Below are 22,698 nucleotides of genomic sequence, written 5' to 3'. Positions count from 1 at the left end.
GGGGAAGTCACCCTAGGTTCTCCTCCCACTGGAACCTCGCTTCTCCTTTGACACTCCACCATTAGGCTCCCATTGACTCCGGTGGCCCCTGCATTCCCCTCTCCCATGCAGCCCCCACCCAGGCCTCTTGTTCCCTCGACCAAAGTCTATCTGTCCTGAGTCCCCCGAGGGATGCCAAGGGGTGAAGTGGCAGGTGGCTTGTCCTGCTCACATGTTGAGACTCCCAGGAAATAACTCTGGCTTCCTGAAGTAGGGACTTCCAGAGTCAGATACTCAGAGGAGTCAGTGAGGCCCTTGAACAGAAATCTAAATTGTTCTCCATAGGTCATTCTGTCCTGTGACGTCTCAGCTAACAGATCCCGGGATCCCCATCCCAGGCTCCAGAACCCACCTGGTGGTAGCTGGCTGTAACTGCAGACCAAGGTGCCTCTGCTTTGCCCACAGATCTGTTCCCACAGAAGTGTGCTGCCCCGGGTGCCAAGGCCTGGGATACCAGGGTGAAAGGATGTGACTTGTGGCTTGCACGCTGGAGGGAGGCATGATGCTGAAAAGCCTAACCTCTTACTTTGCTTGCATTTGCAGCAGAGGCCTGAGGCCCCTTTCCTGAGATTTCAGTCCCCCTAATCAAAGACATGCAAACACAGCCATGGCAGTTTCTGTGGGCCAGCCCTGGGCTTGAGGCATTATTTTTATTTTTATTTTTGAGACGCAGTTTCGCTCTTGTGGCACAGGCTGGAGTTCAATGGCTCACTGCAACCTCCACCTCCGGGTTCAGGCAATTCTCCTGCCTCGGCCTCCTGAGTAGCTGGGATTACAGGCGCCCACCAGCACGCCTGGCTAATTTTTTGTATTTTTAGTAGAGATGGGGTTTCACCATGTTGACCAGGCTTGTCTTGAACTCCTGACCTCATGTGATCCACCTGCCTCGGCCTCCCAAAGTGCTGGGATTACAGGCATGAGTCCAGCCGGGCTTAGGGCTTTAAACACATGCATTCCAGAAATCCTCCTCATAAACCCACAAGTGGATACTACCCCCCCCCAATCTTTTTCCCCAACGCTCTTTTAATCAATGTCCATTTTGAAGTACAAGAAAACGCAGCTGCTGGGCACGGGGGCTCACGCCTGTAATCCCAGCACTTTCAGAGGCCAAGGCGGGCAGATCACGAGGTCAGGAGATCAAGACCATCTATTCTGACCTAACTTTGGAAGTCACATAGAGGCATTTCTGACATATGCTGTCCATCAAAGCAGTCACAATCCTGTCCTGTGGCAGGGGAGGATGCACAAAACTCACTGCTTCTTCTTTTTTTTTTTTTTTTTTTTTTAAATACGGAGTTTTGCTCTTGTTGCCCAGGCTGCGGTGCAGAGGCACAGTCTCGGCTCACTGCAACCTCTGCCTCCTGGGTTCAAGCAATTCTCCTGCCTCAGCCTCCCAAGTAGCTGGGATTACAGGCGCCTGCCACCATACCCGACTAATTTTGTATTTTTAGTAGAGATGAGGTTTTACCATGTTGGTGAGGCTGGTCTCAAGCTCCCGACCTCAAGTGATCCACCAGCCTCGGCCTCCCAATGATGGGATTACCGGCCTGAGCCACCACGCCCAGCTAATTTTTGTATTTTTAGTAGAGATGGGGTTTCACCATGTTGACCAGGCTTGTCTTGAACTCCTGACCTCATGTGATCCACCCGCCTCGGCCTCCTACAGTGCTGGGATTACAGATGTGAGCCACTGCACCTGGCAGAGAGCTGTTTTAAGGGTCCTGAAATCTGACATGGTATGCCAACATGGAAATGACTGTCATGGAGAAAGATCTTTGTTCTAGAAACAAGAGGCAGGGTGCGCCGTGCAGAGCTGCACAGGAAAGCACCGGGTTGGTCAGGAGGCAGAGGGAAGGAGGGGAAAACATGAGCAAGACCCTTTATTGTGGTTTCCATGGGAAGGAATGGGTGAGGCAAGGTAAGCAGGCTTAGGATTGGTTGGTTTGACAACTGCAGCAGGTGCTGGGGTATAAGGACTTTCCCTAGTTGTCTGGTGTCTGGCCTTGGGATGATCAGGGCAGTTGGATACTGGTCCTGAGTAAGAGAGCCTAATAAAGGAGGTGTTTGTGGGTGTGGGCTCTGGATTGGGTGGTGTGCGTTTGCAAGGGACCTCCTGGGTGAGTTGTTCACTATCTCCAGGAACTGGTTAACCCTAGGTGGGGCAGTCCATCTGGGAAGAGCAAGGCCCCAAGATCTCAAAGCATCCGAGTACAGAAAAGCAAAGGCGCTGGGCGTGGTGGCTCACGCCTGTAATCCTAGCACTCTGGGAGCCTAAGGCGGGCAGATCACGAGGTCAGGAGTTCGAGACCAGCCTGGCCAACATGGTGAAACCCTGTCTCTACTAAAAAGACAAAAATTAGCCAGGCGTGGTGGCAGGCACCTGTAATCCCAGCTACTCGGAAGGCTGAGGCAGAAGAATCACTTGAACCTGGGAGGCAGAGGTTGCAGTGAGCAGAGAATGTACCATTGCATTCCAGCCTGGGCAACAGAGTGAGACTCCATCTTTAAAAAAAAAAAAAAAAAAAAAAAGCAAAGACATGCTTAATACAAGGGCCGACTATATATCAAGCATACATAGGAAACAGGCAGTGAACAAAATGTACAGTCTGGGTATTTGTGGGGTTCATATCCGGTGGGAAAACAGGCGACGAGCAGACAAACAAACCTGTAGTTTGAAAGTATATTGTATTTTTTCAACAAATATTTTATGGCTGCCCTGTGTGCCAGGCCTGGTTCTAAGCATTGATATATGATGAACAGAACAGATCAAGTCCCTGTTTTCAGCACATGCATGTTCTAGTGGAGGGAGACCGCAATAAATGAACAAAAAAAAAAAAAAAAAAGAAAAGAAAAGAAAAGAAAAAGAAAAGAAAATTCGAGCCCAGGCACGGTGGCTCACACCTGTAATTCCAGCACTTTGGGAGGCCAAGGCAGGCAGATCACTTGAGGTCAGGAGTTCGAAACAAGCCTGGCCATCATGGTGAAACCCCGTCTCTCTGAAAAATGCAAAAATTAACCGGGCGTGGTGATGGGTGCCTGTAATCCCAGCTACTCAGGAGGCTGAGGCGGGATAATCGCTTCAATCTGGGAGGCAGAGGTTGCAGTGAGCCGAGATCGTGCCATTGCACTCCAGCTTGGGCAACAAGAGCGGGACTCCATCTCAAAAAAAAGAAAAAGAAAAAAAGAAATATCAGTGACAAGAAGTAAAACAGGATCAAGGGATAAAAAAAAGGACTGGAGAGTTATTCCAGATAAGATGATCAGCGGAGTCTTCTCTGAGGAAGTGATGTTTGAGCAAGACGTGAGTGAGGAGAAGGAGCCAGCCACACAAAAGCCTGGGCGAAGAGAATTTATGCAGAAAGAGACCAGAGTAAAGGGCCCTGGAGTGATGAGGAGCTTGGTGCTGTGGCCCCGAGGGGAAGCCAGCTAGTCTTGAGGCAGGAGAATAGGGTCTGGAGGCAGGGAACATAAGGCTGATTCACACTGACTTTCTAGAAGTAAATCAAAAGGAAAACCCCAACTTTCCATGTCAAAGTAACAAAAGGACCAGAGGCTACTCCGTTTGCAATCTCGGCTTTTCTGTGTGGCACATGAAAAACTGAAAGTACCTCTAATTGGTCCCTTCTTCCCACAACCAGTCAGGCTGCTCCGGGGGCCAAGTCTTCATTTGCATAGGAGTATAACTTTGTAACTTCACTTCAGCCTCTGATTGATCACTTTCCACAACCAATCAGACATTTGCATAAGGCATAACTTGTAACTTCAGCCTCTCATTGGTCACTTTCCACAACCAATCAGACTGATCACGGGCGGCTCCTTCATTTACACAGGGTGTACACCAAATAACCAATGGGAAACCTTTAGAAGGTATTTAAACCCTAGAAACTTCTGTAAAGAGCCTCTTGAGTTTCTTTGCTTGGGTCGTTCATCGCCCTGTGGAGTGTACTTTCGTTTTCAATAAATCTCTGCTTTTGTTGCTTTATTCTTTCCTTGCTTTGTCTGTGTGTTTTGTCCAAGACGCCAAGAACCTGGGCACCCTCCACCGGTAACAGTCTGGCTGCAGCATATTGAGTAAGGCAGTGGGTTAGGACGAGTGTGAGGTCAGAGACAGGCAGGAGTCTAGAAGTGTTGGAAGCAGGGAAGTGATTTAATCTGTTTTTAAAGCTCCCTCTGGCTGCTGTGTGGAGATTGGATGAAGGAAGGACAAAAGTAGAATTAGGAAGACAAGCTAGGAGGTTATCTCCCTGGTAAGAGATGCCGTTGATCAGCCTGGGGCAGTGGCTGCAGAGATGCACAAATATGGTGGCATCAGTGAATCTTAGACCTTTTCTGCCACTGAAATTACATAGGGAGTTAAAACATGCACAGACTTCTGGACCTTACCTTTGCAGAACCTCATGAAAGGAAAATAAATCTTGGGGCCACAAAATCACTAAGCTAAAGGGAAAAGTAAGTCAAGCTGGGAACTGCTTAGGGCAAACCTGCCTCCTGTTCTATTCAAAGTCACCCATCTGCTCACTGAGATAAATGCATACCTGATTGCCTCCTTTGGAGACACTAATCAGAAACTCAAAAAAAAAAAAAAAATCAACCGTTTATTTCTTATCTACCCATGACCTGGAAGCCCCTTCCCAGCTTAGAGTTGTCCCGCTTTTCCGGGCTGAATCAATGTTCATCTCACATATGTTGATTGATGCTTCATGTCTCCCCAAAATGTATGAAGCCAAACTGCGCTCCAACCACCTTGGGCACGTGTTGTTAGGACCTCCTGAGCTTGTGCCACAAGCACACATCCTCAATCTTGGCGAAATAAACTTTCTAAATTAACTGAGACCTGTCTCAGATATTCGGGGTTTACAGCCTCAATACCTAAGGAATCTATACTTTTTACAAAGCCCCCTGGGATGTGCTGCTCTGTCTCCGGGTACCCACTTGTCTACTGGTGGTAAAGGGGTAAGTGTGGCCAGGCTCGGTGGCTCATGCCTGTAATCCCAGCACTTTGGGAGGCCAAGATGGGCGGATCACTTGAGTTCAGGAGTTCAAGATCAGGTTGGGCAACACGGTGAAACCTTGTCTTCACAAAACAAGTACAAAAAAATTAGCCGAGCCTGGTGGCATGTGCCTGTAGTCCAAACTATTCAAGAGGCTGAGGTGGTAGGATTACCTGAGCCCAGGAGGTCAAGGCTGCAGTAAGCCATAATCGTGTCATTGTACTCCAGCCTGGGTGACAAAGACCCTGTCTCAAAATAAATAAATAAATAAATAAATTAATTAATTAATAAATAAAGGTGCGTGTGATGATGCAGAAAGAGGATGGGGGAGGAGGACTCTGCCGTTTTGGATTCTAGTCCCAGCTACAGGTCTGTTTGGGGGGCTCGGTGCCCCCAAGTGATCATCAGGGATAGCAATGCCTACCTCAAAGATGGGCTGAAAGTGAGGAATACATAACATAGTATCTGTAATGCACTCAGCAAAGGACTAGCCGAAGCACTCGGGTTATGTTTGGTAAAGGGTGCAGGCTCTGGGGTAAATCGCGTGCAGCTGGAACACGCATCGGCTTTGCTGCCATCTGCTAATGTGAATTCCATTCCTTTTGGGGCCTCGATTTCCTCCTCCATAAACTGGTATCCACAATGCCAACCTTGCGACAGGCTCCGTGAATGTGAACGCTGTGAGAGTGCGCGTCTCTCCCTCCCGGGAAGAACTTGGATGGTGTCAGGACTACACTCTCGCTCCGCCTAGGGCCGCTCGCTGGGCCTGGCTTCCTGGCCGCCGGGCTACGCGGGCTCAAAGGACACCATCGCCCTCTTATGGCCGCGGCAGTACTGGACCAAGGGGCTGGGCTCTAGCGCCTTCCTCCAAGCACGGCGGAGGGCGAGGGTCTGGCCGCCCACTTACCTAGGGCCTTGGGGCACTAGCATTCACGTCACGGACTGCCTGGCAGGGCTGACTTTCTTAAGTGTGGTCGTGCGCCTTGCTTAAGTGGAAGAAATGCTGTCGCTTTGGAGATTTATAAAACAATTGGTTCGATGGATCTTTCTTCAGGAGGCCGACTTGGTTTACCTGCTTTTCTGACCACAGTTGATGTAAATGATTTCATTTAATCCTCTTTAGAGTCCCTGTGCATGGGGAATTACCATTCCCAATTAGTTTGTTGTGAATGTAGGGCAAGGAGAGGGAGACGGTAGCGGGGAACGGGAGAAGGGGCGAGGGGTACGCTCCTATTAAAACGGAGCCGCAGCAAAACCCACAGAGACATGTCTGTTCCCTGCTGAATCCTTAGAACAGCGCCTGGCACACACAGAGCACTCAACTCGCTGTGTAACTAAATGCAAGCCATCTTCGTATTATGTGTGCACTTCCCTTCCCTACCAAATATACCTGGCTTGCAAGGTTTGACCTATACTGTTAGACAATTTTTAACTTGTTTCCAAAAGAAATATTGGAGTAAATTAGCTTGCTTAAAGAAGTCTTTATGAAAGAACAGAACCAAGTGAGAAGTATCTGGAGCCCGGTTTGGAGGTATAGATGATGATGCTGAGCCAGCACCCACGGGGCGGCAGCAATGTAGAATACTGGGGCTACTAGGAACCGTGTGGACAGGGGCTCTTCTCTCTGTTCAAATAGTGTTTTCTGTAGATCCCATCTCTCCATCCTCCTGAGCTCTCTCTTAGAAAATACCGGATTTCAGCAGCTTAGAATCGGACAGAAACTCAGAGGTCCGTTTCTCAATTATCGCTAACCCTTGTAAACAATAAATGGGATGGTGAGTACAAGACAGTTTTGGTAAAAAGTCACACCCCACACAACGTGAGATTGTATTATTCCACGGGTGCTCCCTTGCCAATAGTAAACATGGCAGCTCGGCTCCCTTCCCTTCGGGTTCGCCTTAGTGTTGCCAATTGTAAACATGGCCTCCAGGCCGTGAGTTCTCATTGGCAGCTGCTCTGAGTCCCCGCCCTTCCCCGCCCCTCCGAACGCGGCCAGGAGTTGCGGAGTCGGATATCGCGGCTCCCGGCCGAGCTGCGCCTGCGCAACTCATTGGCGCCAAGATGGCGATGGAGATGAGGCTTCCAGCGGCTCGCAAGCCTCTTAGCGAGAGACTGGGTCGCGACACTAAGAAACATCTAGTGGTGCCGGGGGACACAATCACTACGGACACGGGATTCATGCGGTACGTGGGGACTTGGGGGAGTCGAGGCTTCATAGAGCGGCTTCAGGGCTCTCTGCACGTGGTCCAGGCCTCGTATCCCGGTGTGTCTAACTCCCCGCGGGACCCCAGGCACTTGGTCTGAGCATCCTACTCGCCTCGCTTCCGAGCCTCGTGCTTCTTGCCCCCTGCGTCTTGTGTGTCCCCTTCTGCGTTTGTCTCAGCTCCCTGAAACCCTCCACTCCTGACCTCTGGTGGCTGTGACTTTTGGGTCTTCTGCCTGAAGTCCAAATCTTTGAGCCTTCCTTGTAGGAGACCTGGAAAACCGGGGAGGTTTAGGCGCAGCCTCTCTTTCCAGTTTTCAGCTCTCTGAGGGGACGGTGGGTGTTCTTGGCCGCCTCCTCTTCAGTTTAGAATCCGTAATTGTTCGAGCTTAGGGCAAACAGTTACATTGTGCTGCCTGCACCCATTTATACACATTTTGAATCCAAGGGGTGCAGTACAGTGTGTTGTAGTTAAGAGGGCAGGCTCTTTTTTTTTTTTTTTTTTTTTTTTTTGAGACAGAGTTTCACTCTTTTTGCCCAGGCTGGAGTGCAATGGCGCGATCTCAGCTCACTGCAACCTCCGCCTCCCAGGTTCAAGCGATTCTCCTGCCTCAGCCTCTCGAGTAGCTGGGATTACAGGCATGTGCCACCATGCCTGGCTAATTTTTGTATTTTTAGTAGAGACGGGGTTTCTCCATGTTGGTCAGGCTGGTCTTGAACTCCCGACCTCAGGTGATCCACCCTCCTCAGCCTCCCAAAGTGCTGGGATTACAGGCGTGAGCCACCGCGCCCGGCCGAGGGCAGGCTCTTGAGTCAGACAGTTGGGGTTCCAGTCCAGCTACCATCACATCTTATTAGCGGCATTGCCTCTCCACGGTCAGTTTCCTCATCTGTAAGATAGTGATAATAACAGTATGATACGGTAATGAGGATTAAATGAGATAATTATGGAAGAAAAGAAGTAAAACCAGCCATTATATCATCATCATAGATAACACTAGCGTTTCAACCTTTTTTTTCTGTACATGTATCTATACAAGGGGCACAGCATTCATAGCATTGCCCTTTAACCTGTTAGTTTAAGGCTAGTGGATCCTAGGAAATATTTTTTTTTCATTTTTGAGACGGAGTCTCTGTCGCCTAGGCTGGAGAGCAGTGGTGGGATCTCGGCTCACTGCAACCTCTGCCTCCTGGGTTCAAGCAATTCTCCTGCCTCAGCCTCCTGAGTAGCTGGGATTACAGGCACCTGCCACCATGCCCAGCCAATTTTTGTATTTTTAGTAGAGATGAGGTTTCACCATGTTGGCCAGGCTGATCTCGAACCCTTGACCTCAAGTGTGATCTGCCCACCTTGGCCTCCCAAAGTGCTGGGAGTACAGGCATGCCCAGCCCCTAGGAAATTTTTTTTTTTTTTTTTAATGAGACAGAGTCTCACTCTGTCGCCCAGGCTGGAGTGCCGTGGCACAGTCTCAGCTCACTGCAACCTCCGCCTCTGGGATTCAAGCAATTCTCCTGCCTCACCCTCCTAAGTAGCTGGGATTCCAGGCGCACGCCACTACGCCCGGCTAATTTTTGTATTTTTAGTAGAGACGGGGTTTCACCATGTTGGTCAGGCTGGTCTCAAACACTTGACCTCGTGATCCACCCACCTCGGCCTCCCAGAGTGCTGGGATTATAGGCGTGAACCACCGCACCTGGCCAGGAAATCTTAAGATTCATTCTTTCGTTAATGCTTTCAACATATATTTATATTTTGTGCAGTTGGGATATAACGGCAGAGTGAAAAATCTCTGTCCTGGTGGAGTTCTAACGGAGAATGTTAGGCAATAATGCAATGGGGAAAAACGTGGAGCAGGGTCAATGGAATGTGGGGGAGTGGTGGCAACGGGGTGGGCTGTGTTTTCAATGGCACAGTCAAGGTAGGCCTGCTGGAGAAAGTGACACCTGAGCAGACCTGAGTGAGAGGAGTGATTTCCAAGTAGCCAGTCTGGAGAAGGAGCACTGAAGGCAGAGGAAGCAGCCAGCACAGAAGCCAGGCTTTGCAGGGGGAGCTTGTTAGCTTTGAGGAACACATTGTTCTTGAAAGGAGAGAGGTCACCTCGAGTTACCCTGGTATCCTTTCTTTGTACCTTTGCCTTGCATCAGGGGCCACGGAACGTATATGGGAGAAGAGAAGCTCATTGCATCTGTTGCTGGCTCTGTGGAGAGAGTAAACAAGTTGATCTGTGTGAAAGCTTTGAAAACCAGGTGAGAACAAAAGGTGTGTATTCCCTTTCTTGCGGCATCCAGGTTGTACAACCAGGCTTTTTCTGCCCCCTCCATATCCCCTACCCCACCCCTGCCTGCCCTGTCATGCTGTAAGTCTGAGGTTTTGACCATGACTGTAGGTGGGGTGGTGCAGATCAGTGTAGGCTTCAGAGGTTTTCCCATGTTATGTCACCACTCCAAGCCTTGGTTACCTCCTCTGCAAAGTGAGTATAATAGCATGGCCTACTTCACAGGATTTTCCTTTTTTTTTTTTGAGACGGAGTCTCGCTCTGTTGCCCAGGCTGGAGTACAGTGGCACAGTCTGCTCGCTGCAACCTCTGCCTCCCGGGTTCAAACGATTCTCCTGCCTCAGCCTCCCAAGTAGCTGGGATTACAGGCACTCGCCACCACGCCTGGCTAATTTTTTTATACTTTTAGTAGAGACAGGGTTTTACCATGTTGGCCAGGCGGGTCTCGAACTGCTGACTTCAGAAGATTTCCCCCCACTTGGCCTCCCAAAGTGCTGGAATTACAGATGTGAGCCACTGCGGCTGGCCTAGGATTTTCTTTAGAATTCAGTGAGATGGTGCATGTAAAGTATTTAGCACAGGGCCTGATACCTAGAAGCATTCAATGAAGATTAGCCCCAGAAAGCAAGCCAGTGAGGTTAGAACAGAGTGAGTGAGGGAGAGAGTAGGGGCAGATATGAGCAGAAAGCTGAGGTGGGCAGACATGGGCCTGCCTTGTAGCCAGAGTAAGCATTTCGGCTTCTACTTTGTGTAATCTGGGAAGCCCCTGGAAGGGGTGGAGCAGAGGAGGGACTTCATCTGGACTTAAGCTCACTGTGGCTGCCAATGGGAGATTGAAGGGGGATAGAGCAAGCTTAGGGAGGTGGATTAGGGACCATACTCATAATCTGAAGTGATGGTGGCTTCGACTAAGGTGGTAGCAGTGGAAGGTGGAGGAGTGATTGGGATCCACATAGATTTTATTTTCTGAGTGTTTTTTTTTGAAATCATGAAAAGGTGTTGGGTTTTGTATTCTTTGGACTTTACTGTACATAGGACCCAGTCAACTGTGAATAGAAATAATTTTACTTCTTCCTTTCCAATTTGGATGCCTTTTATTTCCTGCATATGTTTTAAGGGTAGAGCCAGCAGGATTTGCTACTGGACTTGTACTGAAGTGTGAGAGAGAGAGAGAGAGAGAGAGGAATCAAAGAACTCTCCAAGGTTTATTGGCCTGAGCAACTGGGGATGGAGTCACCATTGACTGAGATGGGGATAACTCATCCCCTACCTCGGTTTGCTACGGAGGACTGGAGGGGGCTGTGGGAAAGCTTAGTTTGGGGCGTGATACATTTGAAAATGCCTATTAGTCATCTAAATGGCAGAGTTGGGTAGCTGGCAGTTGAGAAGGATTTGGAATTCAGGAGAGTGGCACAGTGACAGCACAGAGTGGTATTTTAATGGTATTAGATTGAGTGGCGAAGAGTTCTAAGGACTTGGCCTCAGCACCGAGTACGTCTCATTAGAATTGTGGATGAGGAGCTAGCAAAGGGGCTTGAGAGGAGCAGGCAGTGAGTGAGTGGGGGAGACATGAGCAGACTCATGCGGTTGGCGTCTGGCTCAGATTTCCTTTCTCTTCCTTTGGCTGGTGCAGAACTCATCCGTGTGCCACAGGAAAATAGTCCATGTTTTTCAGTGTCATGTAATTGAACAAAATAGGGGTTTTTTTTGGCTAAATGAACTACTTGAATAGCGATTTGTTTGAGGTTAATGGAGACTTTATACATGGAGGAATGTTTGAAGTTAGCAATTTCTGAAAATGAGTCCAGACAATATAGTTACATGAATTTGCTGAATGTGACGCCTATTCAAGGCTTTCACTCTGTTAAACCAACATCTCAAATGGTGTGTGGTCTTGTCAGAAAGTCTGCTCACAGATGCACGAATCCCTTGTGTTTTATCTTTCAGATACATTGGTGAAGTAGGAGACATTGTAGTGGGAAGAATCACAGAGGTAACGTCGATATCAGATTGGTGTTTACAAAGTCGAGGCAGGCTGGCGATTTCATTCATGGGACAGTCATTCCACTTGTAGTTACATGAAAAAGGCATTCGTTGCATTTGGCTATTGTGTGGCCTCTGATGTAAATATGTGGCTTGTTCGATTTGGGATTACTGGTTACTTTCTTTTTCTTTTTTTGAGATGGAGTCTCGCTCTGTTGCCCAGGCTGGAGTGCAGTGGCGCGATCTTGGCTCGTTACAACCTCCGTCTCCAGGGTTCAAACGATTCTCCTGTCTCAGCCTCCTAAGTAGCTGGGATTATAGGCACCTGCCACCACGCCCGGCTAATTTTTGTATTTTTAGTAGAGACGGGGTTTCATCATATTGGTCAGGCTGGTCTCAAACTCCTGACCTTAAGTGAGCCACCACCTCGGCCTCCCAAAGTACTGGGATTACAGGTGTGAACCACCACACCCAGCCTTACTGGTTACTTATGATGTGAACTCCTGTCCCTGGAGCATGTGTCCAGGTGTAGAACTTGGCTTATAGGTTCAACAGAAGAGGTGGAAGGTGGAGACCAACTCCAGGCTGGATTCGGTCTTGCTGCTCTCGTCCATGAACCTTCCTGGAGGAGAGCTGGTAAGGGCTACAGCTGGGGCCATGGACTGGAGCCCAGTGGGCTGGGGGGAGCTGTGGGACCCTTTGTTCCACCAGAGGACTTTGCTTTACACTGAGGTTACCCCTTTGACTCCCGTTTGTCTGCTGTGAAGTTTGCTGTCTGGATGTGTATGTAGACTTTTCACCCTGTCCAGGTCTCCCGAAAGAGGGAGCAGTTGGCATACGGTAGGATCAGAAACATCCATGGGGTGGGATCCCAACAGAGAGTTGGGGAGAGAAGCTCTTAGATGCTGCTTGTTAATAGCTTTCCTTTTCTGGACGTATCAGCTTTGCACAGTGAAGATGTTCCTTGGAAAGCTGTCTTTACATTAGTTTTTTGTGAATTGAAAGGCATTTGGTTATTCCAGACAACCACAGTAACTAAGCCACAGCCTTTTGTAAAATACCATGGTTCACCTTTATCTTCAGTCCAGCATGTATTTACAGAGAGGCTTACTGTGCCAAGCTCTGTGCCAAGTGCCAAGCACGACTGAGTTCCCTAGCAGGGGATATAAGATAACTGACCCAGTATCTGGCAGTAGCAGAATAAATAAGCTGTGGTTATACAAAAGGAGTGGTTCATTCCAGTGAGAGAAGCTCGTAGGAAAGACAGGATGGAGAGACTTTAAATAACTAGTTCAGGGAATCTGAGATAAAGGGAAATGTGTGAGCAGAGATATATCCAAGCAGGAGTTAGTCTGGTCCTGCTGGACCACAGAGAGCTGTCATGGAAGATGAGTGTGGAAATGTTGGCTGGGTGAGATTGGGAGGGGTTGGAATGCTCCTCAGGAAAGGGAGGGAAAGAGGAAGAGAAGAGGACTATGGAAAAGTCTCTTGCGATGGAAAGTCGTGATTATCACTCATTCCCCTCAAGTGGCTCGGGTTACCTACTTTTGCCATAGTTCTCAGTGTTTGAGTATTGTGGTTGGCCTCAAAAATCTCAAAAGGAAGTGAAAGAGAAAGAAGTGATGGAGACCTTTCTGAGGACCTGGCTTCAGTAATGTCATTTCTTTGTGTATTTCAGAGGAGAAGATCTGCAGAAGATGAGCTTGCAATGAGAGGTTTCTTACAGGAAGGGGACCTCATCAGTGTATCCTGTGCTTTGCACTGCAGCCTCTTCATGCTTTTCTGTGGGGCTGGGAAATGGGCCTTCCATTGTATGTCTCTGACGGAAGAACCGTTAGACCAGGTGTCGGGCTCTGCTGTGTCCTTTCTCGGTCTCCTTAACTCAGGCTGACTCCCCAGCTCTTGTTCAGACCTGCTGCTAAGTCATTTCTTTGGGTCTTGTAACTTACGGTAGCCTGTGCTTTAGGCTTTTGTTAATGATGTTAACTTTTAGCCCAGGGAGTGGAAGAGGTGTTGTTCACATCAAGATATTAATGACAGGCCGAGTGTGGTGGCTCATGCCTGTAATCCCAGCGCTTTGGAAGGCCAAGGAGGGAGGATTGCTTGAGCCTAAGAGTTCAAGACCAGCCTGGGCAACATAGCAAGACCCCCTCTCTACAAAAAAATAAAAATAAAAAATTAGCCGGGCATGGCGGCACATGCCTAGCTACTCAGGAGGCTGGGGCTGGAGGGTTGCTTGAGCCCAGGAGCTCAAGGCTACAGTGAGCTCTGATCACACCACTGCATTCCAGCCTGGGTGACAGTGCACGACTCTGTCTCTATTTTATGTTATTAAAAAAAATTTTTTTTTTTAAGACGGAGTCTTGCTCTGTTGTCCAGACTGGAGTGCAGTGGCGTGATCTCAGCTCACTGCAACCTCCGCCTCCCGGATTCAAGCAATTCTGCTTTAGCCTCCCGAGTAGCTGGGATTACAGGTGTGTGCCATGCCCTGGTAATTTTTGTATTTTTAGTAGGGACGGGGTTTCACCATATTGGCCAGGCTGGTCTTGAACTCCTGACCTCAGGTGATCTGCCCACCTTGACCTCCCAAAGTGCTGGGATTATAGGCATGAGCCACCATGCCTGGCCTTTAATTTAATTTAATTTAATTTTTTTTTTTGAGACGGAGTTTCGCTCTTGTTGCCCAGGCTGGAGTGCAATGGTGCGATCTTGGCTCACCACAACCTCTGCCTCCTGGGTTCGAGCAATTCTCCTGCCTCGGCCTCCTGAGTAGCTGGGATTACAGGCACCTGCCACTACGCCCAGCTAATTTTGTATTTTTAGTAGAGACGGGGTTTCTCCATGTTGGTCAGGCTGGTCTAGAACTCCCGACCTCAGGTGATCCACCCGCCTCAGCCTCCCAAAGTGCTGGGATTACAGGCATGAGCCACCGCGCCTGGCCTTCTGTCTCTATTTTTTTTAAAAAGATATTCATGACAACCAAGGGGAGAAGTGAGGTCACAGTGATGTCCTCTGGGTCTGTCTAAGATTGCTGAGCCTGGACCATTGGAGAGGGGAGGAAAAGATGGAGGTGTGGGGTCAAGGGGCAGAGGCTGCAGAGGACAGGACAGTGTGTGGCCGAGGCTACTGTTTGTTCCTTCATCACCCTGGCCAGGCTGAGGTCCAGGCAGTGTTCTCTGATGGAGCTGTCTCTCTGCACACGAGGAGCCTGAAATATGGAAAAGTAAGTTGGGCTCTTGATGTTCCTGTTTGCTGACTGAGATTGCAAGGCTATTTCTTAATCCCTATAGCTCTCTGGAATTCTGGCCTAAAGAACCCCAGTAGCTAAGCATTAATAGAGGTTGGCATCCCACAAACTGATCGTGTTCCTTAAACATAACATGAGGGTTCACAGGTCAGGGTTCACAGGGTCATGGGTCAGTAGCTTTGTAAAGAACAAGTTTTATCCTTTTTCTCCAGGGAGACTGACTCTTTGGACAGAAGAGCCCGTCCAACTGTGGGCTGGGAGGTGCAGCTGTCTCTCTCCCTCCAGGGGGCGCTGCAGCTCAGCACTGGGGCCGGGGCTGAGGCGGTCCTGGGAACAAAGGGAGGCTGGGCCTGGAGAAACAACCCTTGGACAAGCGTCCAGTCAGTCCAGTGGATGTTATTGCTGGCAAAGCTTGCTCTGTCATCTGAGCCTCTAAATGGAATTTCACTGCTTTTCTTGTACGAGGTTGCATTATTGAAGCTATTTATTATTTTAAGGAGAGCATACTTCCTAAAACAAATTAGGATTTACTAGTCTCTCAGCTTTATCTGGGTGAACACTTTTATTTTCTGAGTGGAACAAAACCTCTTCCCTTAATGGAGTGGCTGCAGCCAGCCACGTTCAAGTACATGGAGTAGGGAGAGGACTGCTGCAGTATGCTGACTTTCGCAACCCTGGGTCCTGTGGACTCGCCCTTGGCAGGACATGCACTTGAGCTGGCCTGCCAGGACCAGACATGGATTTGCACCCAGCTCCACCCAGCTCCTTACCTACCCAGAGGCACACATCTCACAGGCAAGATGAGTGTTTGGGGTTCAGGTATGAGCTAGGGTCCTGGAACAACACAGTGCTACTGGACCAGCAGGAGGCTTCAGCTCCCTCATTGGCTTCAACTTCTCTAATGTCTGGCACCTGAGTTCTGGCTTAGAGTGCAAGGGAGACTGTAAAGGGAAATGACAGAGAAGAGCATTGAAAGTCACCTTCTGCTGGGATGTATGAATAGCCTCTGAGTCCCCAAGTGTTCTCTGCAAAAATGTGTACTATGGGTGTGCGTATAGGCGACAGCAATTGTAAACAGGAAGGACACCAATTTGAATATACTTAGGATGTGTATTCTGTAGTCTCCTTTTCATTCATCCCACTGATGATCCTGTAGTGACCTAGCTTTGTGATGTATTTCTTTAGCTAGGTCAGGGGGTTTTGGTCCAGGTTTCCCCCTCCCTGGTGAAACGGCAGAAGACCCACTTCCATGATTTGCCATGTGGTGCCTCAGTGATTCTCGGTAACAACGGCTTCATCTGGATTTACCCAACACCTGAGCACAAAGAAGAGGAAGCAGGGGGCTTCATTGCAAACCTGGAGGTGAGCAAACACTGTGGCCACTGTCGGTGGGAAGGATGGGACTCAGTCTTTGCTGTGTTTTTGTGGCCAGTGAAATTGGTGGTTTTTAGCTCTATTACTGCTGTAGGCTGAGTCACTTTGACTTTCCATCAAGGTGTATTCATGAACCCCATATTATCTTCTCTCTTCTAAGGAGATGAACTCAGTGAATGGTTCGATGTTTGTTGGTGGCGATGGCAAAGTTGCAGGGTAACGCCGAAGAGCCACTGAAGAAGCCATTCTTTTTTCTGTTTGTTTGTTTGTTTGTTTTGTTTTGAGACGGAGTCTCACTCTGTAGCCCAGGCTGGAGTGCAGTGGCGCCATCTCGGCTCACTGCAAGCTCCGCCTCCCGAGTATAAGAGATTCTCCTGCCTCAGCCTCCCGAGTAGCTGGGATTACAGGCGTGCCCCACCATGCTCTGCTAATTTTTGTATTTTTAGTAAAGATGGGGTTTCACCATGTTGGTCAGGCTGGTCTCGAATTTCTGACCTTGTGATCCACCCGCCTCGGCCTCCCGAAGTGCTGGGATTACAGGCATGAGACACTGCGCCCTGCCCCATTCCTTTTAATCTCCCTTGGAGTTAGCTGTTTGGTTGGTTTGGAGTTCCAGGGTGATATTTTCTGATTCATAAGTAATTTATTTGTGATTTTCTGTGGCTGGTCACGTATTTTGGTCCTGTTTATATTTCCCTTCCCTTCTCCTCTGTGTCTCCTTATAGCCTGTCTCTCTTGCTGATCGAGAGGTGATATCCCGGCTTCGGAACTGTGTCATCTCGCTGGTAACTCAGAGGATGATGCTGTATGATACCAGCATCCTCTACTGCTATGAAGCATCCCTTCCACATCAGGTACTCTCCTCAGGACCTCTCACTTCTTCATTGATCTGTGAGCTGCTCTGTTGTTTGCGCAGAGACAATGTGCGTGTCTCCCAATACTTTCCAGACATCCATCAGTATGAACTGGCCTGAAACAGCCCTAATGAGTGTCTGGTAGATCTTTCCCTAAGATACTTGCAGGATTCTCAATGCGTAGTGTCAGTCTATGGATTTTAGGGCTGGACGTGTCAGGGGGGACTAGTTTATGAGAGCAACCTCGGACTGCATCTTACCTATCCCAGATTTCAGCCAGCTTTTGGATGGATGTCAGAATAATTGTTCTTGTCGGCTACATCCCAGAGAATCTTGCTGATGTATCAGGCTGCTTTAGCAGATCATATCTTGTAACGCTTAGTCTCTGAGACATGAAAGGAATACAGAAAGTTTATGTTAACGGCTTGATTTATGTTTGGATTGGCTTGGTGGTCTGTTTATGGTTGGTTTCTCTTCTGAACAAATGCCTTTTTCCCTTTTTTAGATCAAAGACATCTTAAAGCCAGAAATAATGGAGGAGATTGTGATGGAAACACGCCAGAGGCTTTTAGAACAGGAGGGATAAGGAGGTGCTCCAGAAGGACAGGACTGTGGACCTTGCAGGAGTGAAGACTGTGATGTGTGGTCCCCATATGTGGCTCAGCGAAGACTCGAGAGGTCATTACTTTGTCTGCATTGACAGCCCTGTGACTGCCTCCAGCCTACAGGCCTGCTTTCTCCTGTCCTAACACCAAGCCTGGGTGGCAGATGAACAGTGCTCCCTTGGGTTGCCGGCTGAGTCCCAGCATTAGGGAATAGTTTCAGGTCTTTCAAAGTGCACGGTGTTCCAGTCGAATGGCCTCCCATCCTGGAATAATATGGAGAATCCTTTGTCTTCCACTCACTGTCATTCACAAGGCACAGTGCCCCATGAAATTGCCCCAGTAGAAAACATGGCATCCCTGACCCCCAAATGGTCTGTTTTGGCCTCCATTCCTATATCCTTTAAATGACTGAGAATGCAGCTGGTAAAGTTGGAAGAATAGTTAACCAAGCAGGCCAGACGCGGTGGCTCATGCCTGTAATCCCAGCACTTTGGGAAGCCGAGGTGGGCAGATCACCTGAAGTCGGGAGTTCGAGACCAGCCTGGCCAACATGGTGAACCCCATCTCTACTAAAAGTACAAAAAATTAGCCAGGTGTGGTGCGCACCTGTAGTCCATAGCTACTCGGGAGGCTGAGGCAGGAGAATCGCTTGAACCTGGGAGGCAGAGGTTGCAGTGAGCTGAAATCTCGTACCGCACTCTAGCCTGGGTGACAGAGCGAGACTCTGTTTAAAAAAAAAAAAAAAAAAAAACCAAGCAGACTTTTGCTTGGTTGGAATCTGATTTTCTGTTGCATATTCCTTATAGCCATAGATGCGATTATGTCCATACCGGGCTGCCTTAATCTGTCCTGCTTGGAGGGTGACTTGTAAGATGCTGAATTATTCATAATAGGGTGAATGTTCTGGGTCCATGTACTCTGAGAAACATGAAAATAAACTAAGAAAAATGGAGACTGGAAAAGCAAAGCTGTTTTCCTCCTATAATTGAAGTAGTAGTGCATTAACTTGTGGATAATTCAGGGTTAAAGGATAAAAAGACGCCATAATATCCTTTTTAAAAATGTTCCCCCAACCTACATCAGGGCACCATTTTTCGATAGTCATCAGAAAAAACAATGCACAGGAATTCTCACATTCTTCAGCATGCCACCACGCCTGGCTAATTTTTTGTATTTTTAGTAGAGACGGGGTTTCACCGTGTTAGCCAGGATGGTCTCCATCTCCTGACCTCGTCATCTACCCACCTCATCCTCCCAAAGTGCTGGGATTACAGGCATGAGCCACCATGCCCGGCCTGGTCTAGATCTCTTGACCTCGTGATCCACTCACCTCAGCCTCCCAAAGTGTTGGGATTACAGGCGTGAGCCACCGCACCCATCCATATTTTTTGATATTTATAGATGTCTTTTTGTTTTTGAAACAGAGACTCACTCTGTCACCAGGTTGGAGTGCAGTGGCGCAATCTCGGCTCACTGCAACCTCCGCCTCTTGGGTTTAAGCGATTCTCCTGCCTCAGCCTCCCAAGTAGTTGGGATTACAGGCTAATTTTTGTATTTTTAGTAGAGATGGCATTTTACCATGTTGGCCAGGATGGTTTTGATCTCTTGACCTTGTGATCCCCCCGCCTCAGCCTCCCAAAGTGCTGGGATTACAGGCATGAGCCACCACGCCCAGCTATAGATGTCTTAACATCATTGTTTTCTGTTCTTTTGTTCTGGGTGATAATAAGGAGCTGAGGACAGCTGAGGAAGGGCTTGGCAGACAAAATGCCTTCGACAGAGCCCTAACTTTTTAGGAGACAAGGTGTCTAATCCAGGCTGGAGTACACTGGCATGATCATGGCTCACTACAGACTTGGACTCAAGCAATCTTCCTGCCTCAGCCTCCCGAGTAGCTGGGTTTGGTTTTCACCAGGGCCATATGTCAGCTTATTTACCCTCCTTACTCGGTGTCCCCCAGCCTGCCAACCTATGCTGTTCAGCCAGTATCTGCTGAACGGTGATTACCTACTAAGTGGAACTAATAAAAGTCTATCTAAAAGCAATCTTTAGTGATTAGCTCCTTGCAGTGGCCCGCTAGAGGGCGCCATTGTTAAGTGTAATTCCGGTAGGTTTTTTTTTTTTTCCAAAAAATGGAATAAACTGAGATCTTTACCTGGGTACTGAATCCCTCTAGCAACTTGGGGAGTTGCTTTAACTGAATCACTTTTAATTAAAATATATGAACTTGAAGGGATTTATTCAATATTTGACAATATTACTCAATATTACTTTTTTCTTTTTTGAGACAAAGTCTTGCTCTGTCCCTCAGGCTGGAGTGCAGTGACGGGATGTCAGCTCACTGCAACCTTCACCTCCTGGGTTCAAGTGATACTCTTGCCTCAGCCTCCTGCATAGCTGGGACTACAGGCGCCCACCACCACGCCTGGCTAATTTTTTTTTGTTTTTGAGATGGAGTCTCACTCTGTCACCCAGGCTGGAGTGCAGTGGTGTAATCTCGGCTCACTGCAACCTCCGCCTCCCAGGTTCAAGCGATTCTCCTGCCTCAGACCTCTTGAGTAGCTGGAACTACAGGCATGTGCCACCACGCCCAGCTAATTTTTTGTATGTTTAGTAGAGACGAGGTTTCACTGTATTAACTAGGATGGTCTCTGTCTTCTGACTTCATGATCTGCCCACCTCGGCCTCCCAAAGTGCTGAGATTACAGGAGTGAGCCACCGCGCCCAGCCGAATTTTTATATTTTTGGTAGAGATGGGGTTTCGCCAGGCTGGCCAGCCTGGTCTCGAACTCTTGAACTCGGGTGATCTGCCCGCCTTGGCCTCCTAAAGTGTTGGGATTACAGGTGTGAGCCACCGTGCCCAGCCAAGCAATATTCGTTTCTGATTGTCAGGCATTTGCCAGGCTTTGGATTCTAGTTTTTAAGCCCTTAAAAGTATCATTCAGGGCCTATGTTCTCAGGACCTCTGTGCCTCGGTTTTTAAAAAAGCATCATTCTACAGTATTATACAGGGATTTTAAAAGTACAGTGCATCAGCTGGGGGCGGTGGCTCACACCTGTAATCCCAACACTGTGGGAGGCTGAGGCGGGTGGATCACCTGAGGTCAGGAGTTCGAGATCAGCCTGGCCAACATGGTGACACCCCATCTCTACTAAATATACAAAATGAGCTGGGCGTGGTGGTGGGTGCCTGTAATCCCTCAGGAGGCAGAGTAAGACTGTCTCCAAAAAATAAAAAAAAAAGTACCGTGCATCTCTAGAAAAAAATATTAGAGTCTAGGCATTGGGCATAGGGCTCACCTAAAACGAGAAAATGACAAAGTGGAAAACTAGGGATAGGCCTTCAGATCAAATGCAGTTGACCTCTGCTATGACTCCCAGCAAGCACGGTCCCAATCTTTGTGGAAAACCAAACACGATCTAGTTTGATTCTCATTAACCCTGTCTCTACAAAAAAAAAAAAAATCGTAGGTGTGCTGGCATGTGCCTGTAGTCCCAGCTACTTGGGAGGCTGAGGCCAGAGGATCACCAGAACCCAGAAAGTTGAGGCTGCAGTGAGCTGAGATTGTTCCACCACACTCCAGCCTGGCCAACAGAGTAAGGCCCTGTCTTCAAACAAACAAACCAAATTAAACAAAAAACCCAAAACCCTTGTAAAGTAAGCTGTAGGACCTCCATTTACCAGTGAAGAAATGAACTCAGAATTAAAGGGACTCGATGAAGCCCCTTTGCAGTTGTGAATCAGTGTAGATTGAAGCTCTAGGGAGGTATCATAAGTCTGTCCCATCCTCTAAAGGATGGGCTGGGCTGACTGAAAGTTTATGGACCCAGAAATGTAATTCCAGCACTGAGGCTGATGTTTTGTTTAGACGGTTATTTTGTTTATTGCCCATCCCTCCATGTAGGTTCTGTGAGGGCGAGGGTGGGCTTTTTCCCCCACCACTGTGTCTCAGCACCTAAAGCAGTGCTTCAGGTACAGGTGTTCAATAAATACTTCTTAAGTGAATTGTTACTTATTTATTTCAACACATGGTCTCACTCTGTCTCCCAGACTGGAGTGCAGTGGCGCAATCTCAGCTCACTGCATCCTCTGCCTCCCAGACTCAAGCAATTCTCCTGCCTCAGTCTCCTGAGTAGGTGGGATTACAGGCATATGCCACCACACCTGGCTAATTTCTGTATTTTTAGTAGTGAGGGGTTTCACCATGTTGGCCAGGCTGGTCTCAAAACTCCTGACCTCAAGTGATCCGCCTGCCTTGACCTCCCAAAGTGCTGGGATTACAGGTGTGAGCTACCACGCCCGGCCGTGAATTGTTAGTTTAAAAAAATGTGTATTGGGCCGGGCGCGGTGGCTCAAGCCTGTAATCCCAGCACTTTGGGAGGCCGAGACGGGCGGATCACGAGGTCAGGAGATCGAGACCATCCTGGCTAACACAATGAAACCCCGTCTCTACTAAAAATACAAAAAAATTAGCCGGGCGAGGTGGCAGGCGCCTGTAGTCCCAGCTACTCGGGAGGCTGAGGCAGGAGAATGGCATGATCCCGGGAGGCGGAGCTTGCAGTGAGCCGAGATAGCGCCACTGCACTCCAGCCTGGGCGACAGAGCGAGACTCCGTCTCAAAAAAAAAAAAAAAAAAAAATGTGTATTGGCCGGGCACAGTGGCTCACGCCTGTATTCCCAGCACTTTGGGAGGCCGAGGCGGGTGAATCACGAGGTCAGGAGTTCAAGAGCATCCTGCCCAACACAGTGAAACCCCGTCTCTACTAAAAATACAAAAACTTAGCTGGGCATAATGGCAGGCACCTGTAATCCCAGCTACTCGGGAGGCTGAGGCAGGAGAATTGCTTGAACCCAGGAGGCGGAGGTTGCAATGAGCCGAGATAATGCCACTGCACTCGAGCCCAGGCGGCAGAGTGAGACTCTGTCTATAAAAAAAGAAAAAGTGTATTGGGGTTCTGATTTGACTGCTCAATGTTAAGCTAAACTAGAGAATAAAGAATGTGCGCGGCGGCTCACGCCTGTAATCCCAGCACTTTGGGAGGCTGAGGTGGGTGGATCACGAGGTCAGGAGATCGAGACCATCCTTGCTAACACGGTGAAACCTTGTCTCTACTAAACATACAAA

General features: G+C 48.6%; 2 protein-coding genes across 2 annotated transcripts in view; both read left to right on the top strand.

Moving 5' to 3' along the window:
* The window catches only part of AIF1L (allograft inflammatory factor 1 like), an 803,784-nt gene that overhangs the window by 341,612 nt on the left and 439,474 nt on the right, over positions 1-22,698 (top strand). The gene's annotated exons all lie outside the window — the stretch shown is intronic.
* EXOSC2 (exosome component 2) lies at positions 7,043-19,731 on the top strand. Its single transcript, XM_050760275.1, has 9 exons — positions 7,043-7,213; positions 9,379-9,480; positions 11,457-11,502; positions 12,039-12,128; positions 13,171-13,236; positions 14,647-14,715; positions 15,925-16,101; positions 16,839-16,967; positions 17,473-19,731. The coding sequence occupies exons 1-9, from the start codon at positions 7,092-7,094 to the stop codon at positions 17,551-17,553; spliced, it is 882 nt and encodes a 293-aa protein (XP_050616232.1). The 5' UTR covers positions 7,043-7,091; the 3' UTR covers positions 17,554-19,731.

This window comes from Macaca thibetana, chromosome 15 (assembly GCF_024542745.1).
Source record: "Macaca thibetana thibetana isolate TM-01 chromosome 15, ASM2454274v1, whole genome shotgun sequence".
Taxonomy (NCBI): Eukaryota; Metazoa; Chordata; class Mammalia; order Primates; family Cercopithecidae; genus Macaca; species Macaca thibetana.
The sequence above is the reverse complement of the archived record's forward strand: the minus strand, read 5'-3'. Positions and strand labels throughout refer to the sequence as shown.